General features: G+C 48.2%; 1 protein-coding gene across 4 annotated transcripts in view; it reads right to left on the bottom strand.

Moving 5' to 3' along the window:
- Positions 1–1,995: 1,995 nt before the first annotated feature.
- EIF4E2 (eukaryotic translation initiation factor 4E family member 2) overlaps positions 1,996–14,137 on the bottom strand; it is a 29,509-nt gene continuing 17,367 nt past the window's right edge. For 3 of the 4 annotated variants that reach the window (XM_033150857.1, XM_033150854.1, XM_033150856.1), the window contains 2 exons: positions 5,401–5,481; positions 1,996–2,490 (listed from right to left, as the gene is read on the bottom strand). In XM_033150857.1, the coding sequence (XP_033006748.1) occupies positions 5,436–5,481 (46 nt within the window). In that variant the 3' untranslated portion in view covers positions 1,996–2,490; positions 5,401–5,435. The remainder of the gene's footprint in view (positions 2,491–5,400; positions 5,482–14,137) is intronic. The other variant, XM_033150855.1, reaches the window with a different exon arrangement.

Raw genomic sequence — 14,137 nt, 5'->3', positions numbered from 1 at the left:
CTGCCATCAAGCTGCGCCTCCTCCCCAAAGTCGCCAGCCGACTGATCCATCGCCAGGGGCCCATTTTCACTCCATGGTGGCTTGCGTTCCAGCTTTGTTACAGATGGGAGGAACCACCACCAAACATACTTCAGTGCTGCTTAAAAAATCAAAACAGAGGCGGCAAATTATAAAAGCGGTTCTGAATGGAAACCAGAGGGTGAGCAGAGAGAGAGACACACCTCTGAACCCCATATTGCCATGGTAGGCGCTGCAGGGAGCCTGCGTTTTCAGATTGAACAGCAGGCCTCTTCTCTTAAAGCTGAGCTCACGAGCAGACGAAGCAGCAGCAACTTGTTTGGCACACAGCTGGGACCTCGAGCGAGACTAAATCCTTAAGTGCCATCATTTGCGCAACAATTAAGGCAACATGGCGGGCAGGAAGCGGCATCTGGCGGCTTAAGCTCCCCTTCTGTGGGTATTTTGCTGGCTTATAGTGCCCAAGAGCTATTAGGATGGAAATCAAATCCCATTCCCGTAACCAATATCGGAAGCGGCAGGGGTCGCGTGTTTATCTGAATAATAAATGTTGAAACGCAGCGGCTGTGCCGACTCGTGATCCCGTAAGTAGCAGAAAAACCACAAGCCGCGTCTAGATGGGATGCGATGTGCGCCTAGGAATGCAGATTGCCCCGTGGGAAGAGAACAAGGGGTCCCGCTTGCACGTTATCTGCTGGCCCCTGCGAGAACAGGGTGCTGGATTGACCCAGCGGCCTCGTCTTAAAGGGAAGGGGTAAATGGAAAGAGAAACACACCAGGGCTGAATGAAGACACACCGAGATTCTAAGTCATGTCAACATTCAGAGGTGAGGAGGCCCCACACCATAGAAATAAAGAGAAAACAGTGTCCTCTTCTCTGCAAAGACAAAATGCACCTCTGTTAAAGGAGCTGCTAAACCACGGGCAGCCTCTCCAGCACTGCCTTCTGCAAATTTTTCATCTTTTAAAAAAGACCCCTCCCATAAACTTCCCTACTGTGAGGACTGTGGAGCTGTTTTCCGCCATATAAAATAAAATAAAATAAAATAAAATAAAATAAAATAAAATAAAATAAAATAAAATAAAATAAAATAAAATAAAATAAAATAAAATAAAATAAAATAAAATAAAATAAAATAAAATAAAATAAAATAAAATAAAATAAAATAAAATAAAATAAAATAAAATAAAATAAAATAAAATAAAATAAAATAAAATAAAATAAAATAAAATAAAATAAAATAAAATAAAATAAAATAAAATAAAATAAAATAAAATAAAATAAAATAAAATAAAATAAAATAAAATAAAATAAAATAAAATAAAATAAAATAAAATAAAATAAAATAAAATACATAACAAAACATAACATAACAAAACAAAACAAAACAAAATATAGACTCCCATAGGTTCTGTGCTATGACACTGATGCTGTGTCTTTTTCTTGTGGTCTCTGAGGTCCAGTCCCCCCATCCCCATTTATTGTGGTTTCACAATTTGTTGGAAGCCGCCAGAGTAGCTTAGCCCCACAGACGCCGCTTTCCGGTAGCAGCTCAGTGACAGGTGTCATATGTAGCCCTGGTTTCCAAGCTAAAAAGGAAAACCCCAGAGGCAGAACCAGAAGAGGTGCTTGCTCCGATTGCCCCATGTCTGTTTTCTTAACAACCCTTGAATTCTTGCTTATGTTCTATTGCACTGCCATGGCAAGAGACCTTAAACACCTGTCATGTTTGACTGATTTATTAGCACAATTAGCCTTGCAACTGGGGCAGACTGAAGAGAACCTGCACAGCCCCCCCCCCGAGTGTAAATGCGCAGTCATGCACACATGCACACTTAACCTGCTTAAAGCCCCAGCCCCAGCACCTGCCTGTGGTCCCCCAGAAGTCAAGGAGAGAGATCAACTCCTCCCCTTAAGGTCTTCCAAGCAGGTCGCCCTCTCAGATACCTGTTAAGCAGACACGACGAGGAGGAGGAGGGAGTAGAGGCCTAATCGTTTATTGGCAGAGGTGAAATGGGGGCACCTGCCAATCGCCGGACTGCCTCCGCCTCTGCAGCAGACATCCGGTTAATACTGGAAATCCCTGGGCAGGAAGAGCCACTTGGCAGGAGGACCCTCCACATTGAAGAGAAACGAGGCGGTAGGGCACTCTGGCTCCGGTGTGGAATGCAAAGTACGGTCACCCACTGGGCTGGACCAAGATGCTTGGGTGCCAGGAGGTCAGTCTTTGGCACAGGGGTGTAATCCACTGTCAGCGTGTGTGTGTGTGTGTGTGTGTGTGTGTGTGTGTGTGAAATGCCCAGGCCATCCTGCGAGCCTCCTCACCCAGCGGACACACGCACACACAGGAAAACCCTCCTCTCCCCCCGCCCCCTTTTCTGGGCCAGGCTGAGGAGGAGCTGAGCGCTGTATCCCCTCCTCCTTCTGCTCCTCACAGTGTGATCTTGGTATTTCGGAAGCTTGAGTTATCCCTGAAAGACAGAGGAGGGAAGGCGGTTAGCAAATTTATATTCCGTGCAGGAAAAGCGGCTGCAGTTTGCTCTACGATGCTCGGGGGCAATTCAGGCAATTCAGTAGTCAAACATGTTCAAGTTGTGCACCACCACCACACCTGATGCACCAAAAACAAAAAAAGTTGCTGAGTGAACAAGTACAGGGCATGAATTTCAGCCACAGGTAAGCCCAGGAAACCCAATAATAATAATAATTTTTAAAAGGCATCCTGAGACCCAGAAACCTGTCTATCACAAGGAACTGCATCGCTTGAGATGCCCCCCAACTCTTCACTGATGGGCAGAGTGACTCCCCGTGCACGTAAAGACAAAAAGTGAATAGAGCAGCTCGTGACCCATAGTATCAGCAGAACTGCAGGTAGGTGGATCAAGGAAGAAAAATTGGATTTTGAACAGCCCTTCCTTCAATCTAATGGTTGGTGCTGTTAGCCACATGCATCCAATATGATTCAATTCCCTATCATAGTGTACATTATGCTCCCAACTGCATTTCCAACAGAACCCCACTCCCCCCGCAACCATTTCTGGTTAGCAGTTCTGTTCAAAACGCCGCCCCCTTAAACAGGTCATAGCTCCCCTAACAACAATAAAGGGGGTGGCCTGTGTGTTTGAGAAAGGAGAGCCTAAGAATCTGGTCTGGGAAGGTGCAGCTCTGCTAGATCAGGAGAGGGAAAATGAGATGACCCAGAAGTGGAAGGGGAGCTAAAAGATCTCCCCACCAGCAGCCACACAGGATGCCACAGAAAGCCTGGAATGGGCTTGCTAAGATGCTCAGAGAGCAAACTCCATTGGGCAAGCCGACCCAACCGGGGACAAGGGCAACTGGAGAAACCCACAGGGGGGAAATACAGGGTTGGCTTGGCCTGGCCTGCAAAACTATTGCAAGGCTGTCAAAAGCAATGCAGTGTGAGAACATCTGGAGGACCTGGGACAAGAGGCAAGGGTAAATGCGCTGGGTCCTTCAGGCGCAACCTTGCACCATGCTTGATAAACAGGTGCACATGCATGTAAATGGGGCCTCTGAACATAACACTCTTGCTGCCCTGCAGGCCACACTGCAGAGTAGCAAGGAATGCAAATCTCCTCCCCAGGAACCAGTGGGGCTTGGCCACTGTGCGTCAGGGCAGCAAGCTCACATCTGCCTGTGGAAGGAGACACAAATTTCCACCCCCTGTGTTTGTGCTTTGTGACACTTGGCTTAGACTGTGTAAAACAGGGGTCAGCAAACTTTTTCAGCAGGGGGCCGGTCCACTGTCCCTCAGACCTTGTCGGGGGCCAGACTATATTTTTTGGGGGGAAATGAACGAATTCCTATGCCCCCCAAATAACCCAGAGATGCATTTTAAATAAAAGCACACATTCTACTCATGTAAAAACACCAGGCAGGCCCCACAAATAACCCAGAGATGCATTTTAAATAAAAGGACACATTCTACTCATGTAAAAACACGTTGAATCCCGGGCCATCCGCAGGCTGCATTTAGAAGGCGACTGGGCCGCATCCAGCCCCCGGGCCTTAGTTTGGGGACCCCTGGTGTAAAATGTTTGCAGGACTGGGGGGCCCTTGCTCTGCTCCCTGCTCTGACAGCTCATCCACCCAATACAAGCAAGTGGGAGACATACCTCTCAGCCTCACAAGGCCTCCCCCCTCTGGCAAAGCAGGCAAAGGGTCTGTCTGGAAGTGGGCAGCTAACACACGACCACTAGAGAACCCGGTTTCCACTATTAGTGTACGATCATAAAGAGCTGATATTACTGAGTGGAAGACTGACTACAGCAGATGCAGGGAACCTTTGGCCCTCCAGATGTTGCTCAACTACAACTCCCATCAGCCCCAGCAAGCATGGCCAGTGGCCAGGGATGAAGGGAGTTGGGCAGGTTGCTTTTCATTTTTCTTCTTTAAATTTCACCAGAAACACCCCCCCCCCCAAAAAAAATTACATTATGAAAACTTGTATTCTCGTACACACAATACAACTTATAACAGTACACATCTCTCCCACACATCCTTATTAAGTGATCCACAAGTTATTTCAAACCTTTGGAACCGGTCTTTAGTTTTACTGGAGAATCTGCGAACAAACTGAAGTTCCACCGTTCTCCTGCAAAGGTGTCGTTGTGCTTTGTTCCTCTCGCCAGCCTCAATTTGTGAGTCGATTTTCCCATAAGGGCTATACGCCACACTCTATTGTACCAAGCATTCAAGTCCTTCCAGAATGTGGCTACAGTGGTACCCCGGGATACATACGCTTCGGGTTACATACTCCGCTAACCCAGAAATAACGCTTCAGGTTAAGAACTCTGCTTCAGGATAAGAACAGAAACCGTGCTCTGGCGGTGCAGTGGCAGCGGGAGGCCCCATTAGCTAAAGTGGTGCTTCAGGTTAAGAAGAGTTTCAGGTTAAGAACGGACAACCGGGACGAATTAAGTATGTAACCAGAGGTACCACTGTATGCCCATATGAGAGAAATCAGATTTATCCACCAAGTCCTGATTCTCATTTAAAAACAAGACTCCGCAATGGGATGATGGGAGTTGTAGAGCTGAGCGACAACTGGAAGGCCAAAGTTTCTGCACACCTTGTCTACAGGCAGCTTTGACAAAGGTCTGTTTTGTTTCCTCCCCCCCCCCCTTGGAGACCAGAACTGGCTTCGCATAGGTCAGCCAAGGCGAGCAACGCTCTGTGGTCTGCTCTGCAAGGCTGCTGTGGAGCAGCGTTAAGAATCGCAGCAAATGTTGTCCCGGCAGTGGGACAAGGGAGCTGCCCCAGGCTGGGAGTGACCAAGAGTCTATGCTGGGGAGGGAGAGAGGGGGCTCTGGCTGAGAGGTGCATCTCACAATCACATAAGTAGAAATATGAGGCCCTACCCTGGGTGTGTGAGAGAGGGAGGAAGAGCCCCCGTTCAGCGGCCGCCGCTGTTCACCAGCCCATGAAACTCCTCCCAGGCCCTGGCAAGCCAGAGGGGGGGGGGGGACGAAAATGGGGAGATGGTAGGGTGGGGAGGAAGAGAAGGGGATAAAACAATGACGACAACACACACACACATAGAGGAGAGGAAAAGAAAAGAAAACGAGCACTTCAGACCAAAGGCTTTAACTCTGAACAAGAGCAAAAGAGCAATCATGTGCAGTTTTAAAGTGCTTGCCCGGAAGCAGAAAAAGCAGGCTCCTAACAAGGGAAGCCGATTTGAAATTGCAGCCCAGGCATCTCAGGGGGCAGAAGGCAGGTCGGGGGCTCTTCACCGCGTGCCCCAGCCCCACAACGCCCAAGAAGGCGGCATTTGCTAGCTTCACCCACTCCTCCCATCCCTCTGTTGGAAGCGAGATGGGGGGGGGGCTATTGGGACAAAGATCCGTGCTGTTTTTAATCTTCTGTTTCTCTGTAAAGTTCCACGTGTACCGAACACGGCACAAATAATAGTATTCAGAGACACAAAGAAGTACATCGAGCTACCTTGTACGGATAAAGACCATTAATCCATTCAGCCGCTTCGTTTTCTGTCTAGGAGTGGCTCCCCACAGATTTCTGGGATGTGTGCCTCTCTTTCCCAGCCCTGATAGCTCTGATCACTAAAAGGTGGCAGGGTTTGAACCCAGGACCTCCAACAAGCAGCCCTGTGCTATTGAGCCATGTTCCCTCTCCACCAACTTTCACTGAGCCACCTGGCAATTGGTCTGGCTGGCTCACAAGTGGAGAACCTCTTTCCAGCGGAGGGCCGCGTTCTCTTCTAGGCAACTTCCCAGGGGCCACATGCCAATGGGGGCCAGCAGGGCCAGAGGCAGAAGTGGGTGCAGCAACATGTGTTAATTTCCTCACAATATTGACAAGCTGGAAGGAGACCAAGGTGATCAAAGGCCTGGGAACCGAGCCTTATGAGGAACGGTTGAAGGAATTGGGTATGTTTAGCCTGGAAAAGAGGAGACTGAGAGGAGGCGTGATAGCCATCTTCAAATATCTGAAGGGCTGTCCCATGGAAGATGGAGAAAGCTTGTTTTCTCCTGCTCTGGAAGGTAGGACTCAAACCAATGGCTTCAAGTTACAAGAAAGGAGACTCAGACTAAACATCAGTAAGAACTTTCTGAAAGGAAGAGCTGTTCAGCAATGTAACAGACTCCCTCAGAAGGTGGTGGACTCTCCTTCCTTGGAGGTTTCTAAGCAGAGGTTGGGTGACCATCTGCCCTGGATGCTTTAGCTGAGATTCCTACATTGCAGGGGACTGGACCAGGTCTCTCCCAATTCTATTATTGCAAGACAAGAATCCTTATCGGAGATCAAGGGCACATTACAGCCAGGCAGAAAAACTAACGGAGGCTATAAAGCAGAGCAGGGGAGGGATGCAGGCCAGGTAGAGTCCTGGTGGCCACACACAAGAGTCCTGGATGCCCACATGCAAAAGGGGTTGCCCAGCACTAACCTAGCTCAATATGGTCTGTTTACTGATCACTACCATCTCTCAGTGCTACATGAGGTCCTTAACTGGAGATGCCAGGGAGGCAGCGTAAAGCATGGATGCAAAGCATGTGCTCCTCTATTGAGCTATGCTCCTCCCTTCCTACCCTGTGGTCCATGGGTTCGAGCCCCACGTTGGGCAAAAGATTCCTGGGTTTCAGGGGGCTTGACTAGATGACCCCCCCATGGTCGCTTCCACTCTACTATTCCACAATTCTGTACAGGCCACCTTATTTCCAATGGTTCTTCTCCCTGCCTGACATTTCCAGGATATATAAGAAACAGCATCTCATTGTCTCAGAGCAATTGAACACCTAGTCAATCATGGTCAACAGAGGCCTCAAAATCCAAAAGCTCCAGCTGGGAGATCTCTGAACCCCTAATACCTGAAACCCTTTAACTGGGCGGGAGACTCCCAAACAAGATGACATCTTGCTTTTGCTGCCTAACCCACCCACCCCCCACCCCCCAAAACATGGGAGAGCTTACATTTCACCACCTCACACAGGCCTGAGAAGAACCATGGGCAATGCATCAGGCTGCACGCTCAACACAAGTCCGTTAATAGAGCCATTTTTTGATTGGAAAGCGGAAGCCAATTGTTGGCTTAAATCTGCTTAGCTAATGACACCCACAATAAACACAAAAGCGCAATCACTATCTGCAGCAAAAGTGCTTTCAGATAAATCTCGGGGAATGGGCCTAATGTTGCCTCCTCTGGCGCTATTTTTCTCACTGATGGGCCAAGTGAGCAGGAATCAGGGGAGGGGGGGAACCTGCCAGCGGAGTCAGACAAATGGAGGCGGAATTGGGAGAGAAGACGATTACCTTAACGACTGCCCCTTCGTGATCAGATACAGGTGAAACTCGAAAAATTAGAATATCGTGGAAAAATCCATTTATGTAAGCAATTGTTTTCATTAGCTACTGGAGTTTAATATATGAGATAGACTCATGACATGCAAAGTGAGATATGTCAAGCCTTTGCTTGTTATAATTGTGATGATTATGGCATTCAGCACCATCACCATGCTGGAGGAGACTCTTGATAGTCCCATGGACTGCAAGAAGATCAAACCTATCCATTCTCAAAGAAATCAGCCCTGAATGCTCACTAGAAGGACAGATCCTGAAGTTGAGGCTCCAGTACTTTGGCCACCTCATGAGAAGAGAAGACTCCCTAGAAAAGACCCTGATGTTGGGAAAGATGGAGGGCACAAGGAGAAGGCGACGACAGAGGATGAGATGGTTGGACAGTGTTCTCGAAGCTACTAACATGAGTTTGGCCAAACTGTGAGAGGCAATGAAGGATAGGCGTGCCTGGCGTGCTCTGGTCCATGGGGTCACGAAGAGTCGGACACGACTGAACGACTGAACAACAACAACAACAACATGGCATACAGCTGATGAAAACACCAAAGCTGAAATTGTTAATTTGGGGTTCTCATCAGTTGTACGCCATAATCATCACAATTATAACAAATAAAGGCTTGCCATATCTTGCTTTGCATGTCATGAGTCTATCTCATATATTAGTTTCACCTTTTAAGTTGAATTACTATAAGAAATGAACCTTTCCATGATATTCTAATTTTTCAAGTTTCACCTGTACATACCAGGCATTTGCGTGGCTTTCTGCTGCCAGAAATACTCTTCTCTGAAACTCTTCTACAGCAGCACAGTGGGGAGAGCCAATCCGGCTTTCACTGTCTCTACACCCGTTCAGTGGTCTCTCCCCTGTAATGCTACTTTTCAGGGTAGAGTGCAAGCTCTATCGAGTCACGACACATTGGTTCACCCAGCTCAAAAATGTCTGCACTGGCTGAAAGTGGCTTTCCAGTGTTGGGCTTCAAGCCAAACTACGGATTTTCTCCAAACCCCTCGCTCCTAGATCTCAACAGATCTGCTGCCTCACAACTTACCAGCAATCCCACCTAGAAGTCACCAGTGTTGCTCCCTCACGACCAAAAGAGGTGCAGATTTTGTTATTACGATCTGTCTACATCACACGGTTTTTCTCAATCACAACCCCTTACTTCTGCTGCTTTGAGAATTGCCTGGAGAATCCCAGAGGCTTGTGTGGGGTGAGTTCCTTCTATCAAATGGCAGACCCCTCTCCAAAGTCCGCTTTCCTTCCATACAAGATGAGCGTGTTCCTAGTAATCCTGCAGCCAGAATCCCAGGGAGTGTCTTTAGGAGGGGGAATGTTTCTGTGGGACCAAGGAAGAAGGCCGTTCGCTCTCTGTCAGCTGGAGCTGCCGAAGCTGCCAGGGAGGCCAATTAATGCCTGCTGTGAAGGGGCTCAATTAAGAAGCATTGTTGACTCAAGCTGGCACAACTTCAGTCAGTTCGCTTCTCCCCTGCCTGCCCCACGAGCTGGCCTTTCTTGTCCCTCTGGCTCCATGCAATGTGGACGGGAAAGAGATCAATCCCGCTGCCCCACAGGACCACTCTGGTGCAGAAGCAAAATCCCTAGCCCTGCTGCCATGCTCAGGAGCAGCTGGAACGGGTCCTTTTGTCCGAGCCTCCTGGAGACAAAGAAGGATTTGCGCTGCAGGGGGGACCGAGAGTGCAAAGCGATTCCAGAGCTTAGCCATTTCTGTCTCCTGGGGCTGAACTCTCTTCGAGCTGAAAATGGTGTGAGAGAAGGGAGGTGGAGGCCTTCAGTTTAAAGCGCTTAAGCCCAGCCTGAGAAGACTTCCAATGTCCACCAAGAGCAAACTGGGGCCAGAGATGCGTTTCTAAGTTTCTCATGGGGAGGCAGAGGGCTGGCGGGAAAGAGGGCATGGAGGGCTGGCGACCACTGACTTAGAACAGAGGTGGGGAAGTGGATTCCAACGCCCATCGCTGGCCACGGAAGGTGGGGCTGATGGGAGATGCAGCCCAATACCATCAAGATCAGTGGCTCCCCAAGAGGGCAGCACTTGTTGGTGTAACGTGAACAATGGGTTAAATTGCACAGTGCTTGGTCTCACATCCCCCATGACCGGATGTTTGGAGATAAGGTGCCAGGTGCACTGGGTTACCATAGCAACACCACCAAGGTTGAGTGTATGGCTTGTTGAGCCATGCACCCTCCCCCACTGGTTCAGGAAAGCATAGACAAGTCCAATAGTCTCTAGGGTGTTGCTTTTGTTATGTCCTGGCAGGTCCATATCCTGAAGTCTTGTCCTGTTTGCTGTTCAGGGTCTGACTCTGAATATGCAAGAGTTAGGGGAAGAGGCTGTGGGTTTGACACAGCAGCATTAGCTAGCATGGTGATAGTTTTTGTGGCTCTGTGCATATGTATCTTGACTTCAAAGCCCTGAAGAACTATATATATTAGACATTAATGCTTAGCTTTGTCTTGCGCCAGAAGACAGTAAACGCTTTGTTGCTTTGAGCTGTGTGGGAGAGGAGTTTTCCCCTTAACCGGGAACTCTGGAAGAAGCTGCTCTGATGGGAGCAGGAAATCTCTGAAGACTCTGCTGGGGTTCCCCATACTCAGCTGATGCATCACATGGCTTGAGTTGTGGTGAACACCAACTGACTTCCACCAACAGTACCGCCCTGTGGGGAGCCACAAAGAGGCAAGCGGATGGAAACGGGGCGCAGAAGGTGCAAATGACTAGCACTGGAAGTTGCTCATGAAATTTGTAGTTACAGGTAGGTAGCCGTGTTGGTCTGCCATAGTCAAAACAAAACAAAATAAAAAATTCCTTCCAGTAGCACCTTAGAGACCAACTAAGTTTGTTCTTGGTATGAGCTTTTGTGTGCATGCACACGAAAGCTCATACCAAGAACAAACTTAGTTGGTCTCTAAGGTGCTACTGGAAGGAATTTTTTTATTGTATTTTGTTATGAATTTTGTAGATATAATTAAACTAAATAGGTTTAACTGGATTTTGAATAGACGTGCAATTATTTGCCCGTTTTGAATTTTACTGTGATTTTACCTTCCTTAGTGGGTCGTGAAAACTGCTCATCCGAGAAAGGCTTTTTATAGGGTAGGGGGGCACTGGAGAGGAGTTTGTGGAACCAAGGGGGCACGGGGACCCAAAAAAGTTTGGGAACTACTGATCTATTTAGTCACTGGCATGCTACCCCAGGCTTGGGAAGTGCCACATGTCTTGCTTCTGTGGTTCTTGAAGAGAGCCTCACACCCTCACCACAAATGATTGTGGCAAGGGGGTCTGTTTCTTCCACAGTGAGACTGCCTGGTTTTGGTGGAATGCCCTTGCAAACAGGGGTTGATGCAGGCACAGGAAAGTGTGCTCGCATGAAGAGAAGACCCGGGCGGCCGCCTGCGCCAGCTTACCTCTTCATTTTGATATTCAAATCCTTTTAGTTTGTGTTTTTATCACAAACTACCAGGGGAGCTCTAATGGCTGAAAGGCAGCCAGCAGTCAGTTAACACTGTCAGTAAATGAGCAAAACAGTCAGCGGAGGGCGAACTTCTGTGGATTGCTACCTCCCGAGCCACCTTCGCAAAGCAAGGAAGGGTTCAGAGCTGAGCCCGCCAGAGGGGGATTACAAGCGGCAGCTCAGCTGCCCAGAGAGGAAAGGCTGCGGGACCTGGGAACTCACATTATCCCAAAGTGGGCTCAGGGCATAAATAATGAAGTGATGGGAACACAAAGTACCCTCCGAGCAAGCAAAGGTACCGTAAAGCAGGCAGTGAAGGCTCCATTAAAGCAAAGACCAACAGGCACACTGCCTTGCTGCATGAAGCATTTTCCATCAATCTGGTAATAATAAAATTCAGGAGATTTCTCTTCCCTGCAGTGCCTGGTGAATCAGAGGTCTCAAGTCCTTATATGCTGGAGTTCCAGGAAACTCTGATGGGGATACTGTGCAGCGGATACTGGAATATTTGCCTCATTTATTCTGCTGCTCTCTGAAACTCAGCTGTCTCCTGTTTGTGGCAAAATTCATTCCCTGTCTACCCTAGCCAAAGTCTGCATACATCTATACATACATTGTGTGTGTGTGTGTGTGTGTGTGTGTGAGAGAGAGAGAGAGAGAGAGAGAGAGAGAGAGAGAGAGAGAGAGATGGACGGACTCTGGAATTACCAGTTTCACAGCTTCATTTGTACTGACTACAAGGGGTTGCGGAATCAAAGTCTGATTTATTTTAGAGCCGTGATTCCCTGAATTTATTCTATTAGCATTGAATTTTGTTAAACTATTTTACAGTATTGTGTGTGGTGCACTGAGTATTGGGTCTTTATTCTTAACCCCCACTAAATGTGCCCCAACTTCAGTTGATTATAAGACTGCAGAATAAGTGTATGTTATCTTTTCATTATAAAAAAAAACATCATGCAGGTTTAGAGGCATGTTTTTACAAATAAAAGCCAGCCTTGGATCAACAACTGAGCAACGGCTACTCAATGCAGAAACAGGAGCCACGGTGATGGGGAGAACGGTATCAAAATCCTCCCCCACCCCAAACTTTTGTTCTATATTGATTGCCAAATTAAATAGCCACACATGCAACCACAACACACTCACATCCAGAAGTACCATCATGGACACCAGGGACTCTCGATGAAAACTGGCAACCATCTCAACATGAGGTGCTTCCCCACTCCCCGATTTTTCTTGTGCAACAGTCCCAACATGAATCACTTTCTCCAAAAATAAAAGGATTCCACAAACTTCCCTAGATAAGCTGCATCATCAAGAAACTACTCTGCCTCCCATCACCCCACACAAACACAATATTTCTCCTAAGCCAAGGTGGGGGGGCCTCTGGCCTTCCTAATATTGCTGGACTCCAACTCCCATAACCGCTGGCCATGCCAGATGGAGCTGAGCAGAGGCTCCCATCCCAGATTTGAAACAGCAGTGTTCAATGGGTGGATCTCACCCTGACCTGAAGCAAGCAATTGGTTTTCCAGTGTCACTTGGGGGTTTTCATGGGGGGGGGGGGGCGGCGGAGAAGGAGAAGGAAAGGGAGAGGGAGAAGGTGGGGGCGAAATAGGAGAATTACAGAGAGACAGAGGGAGAAAAAGAGGGAGGAAGAAGGGAGGGGAAAGATGGACATATGGTAAATAACTAGAAATGGGTCCTACATTGCAGGATGCTATTACAATGCGAGTCTGAAAAGGGTCAAAGTTGCCAATCTAAATGAATCCTCCTGCACTTAAACCCATTACTAATTGCCCTCTTCTCACTAGATACAGGGTGGGAAATGTTTCTTCATCTTTCCCCATATTTGAAAACCATCAAATTCCTCACCTTCAAAGATCCGAAAATAAAAGCCCCCTCCCAATAGGGAGCAGCTGCCATGGCTCTTAGCCGCCATCTGACATGTCCTGCACCATGTTGTCAATGATGCACTGGCTTGGGATGGGCAAGTTCAGGATTCTACTGCCTGGCAGCTCCATCAGGGCAGAGAGTACCTAGCTTAGGAATCGATGTGGAGCTGCTCCTGCCTTCTAACCTGCTTCCTAACAGCCTACAGCTCAGGCAACTTGCAAATAAAGTCTGCCAACCTCCCAGCACTAATGGATGTCAGGATGCAACCTCCATGATCAGGGACCTTTGAGAACCGGAAGTTGAAGGACAAGTAACAGAAGGGATGGCTGTCTCCATCCCTGCTCATGAGTTTTCAGAGGCAGCTGGTTGGACACTGTTGTAAACACAGTGCTGAACAAAAGAAACATTTGGTCTCATCTAGCCAGTCAATTCTCTCTCTCTCTCTCTCTCTCTCTCTCTCTCTCTCACACACACACACACACACACACACACACTGTTGGCATCTGTCTGTCTCAAGAGACAACGGAGTGTGCCTCCCAGGGTGAAGTCAAACAGCTGTGTTAGCAGCACTGAAGTAACCTCCCTGGGGCGCAAGCCTGGGCGGTGTATCTGGAGGTCCTGGGCTGCCCAGACAACAAGACCCCCCTCTTGGCTTCACTGATGTGATCCAAATATGTTTGGCACCAGCTTGGCTACAGGAGTTGCCGGAAGGAGGTGTACCAGACGCCACCCAACCGCCTTAGCGACTCCACTCCGAATATGTGTAGAGTTTACTCCTAACCCTTTTCTTCTCCCAAAGATATGCTGCAAGGCAGCAGAGGTTTAGCATGAGTTTTCCTCCTCCTAGGTGGTTACCTTCCCAGGACGAGCTCTGTCTGATCCTCGTTTCCCTCTACAGCATATGCAGAAACT

This window comes from Lacerta agilis, chromosome 5 (assembly GCF_009819535.1).
Source record: "Lacerta agilis isolate rLacAgi1 chromosome 5, rLacAgi1.pri, whole genome shotgun sequence".
NCBI lineage: Eukaryota > Metazoa > Chordata > Lepidosauria > Squamata > Lacertidae > Lacerta > Lacerta agilis.
Note: the sequence above shows the minus strand (reverse complement) of the source record. Positions and strands in the feature narration are given on the sequence as shown.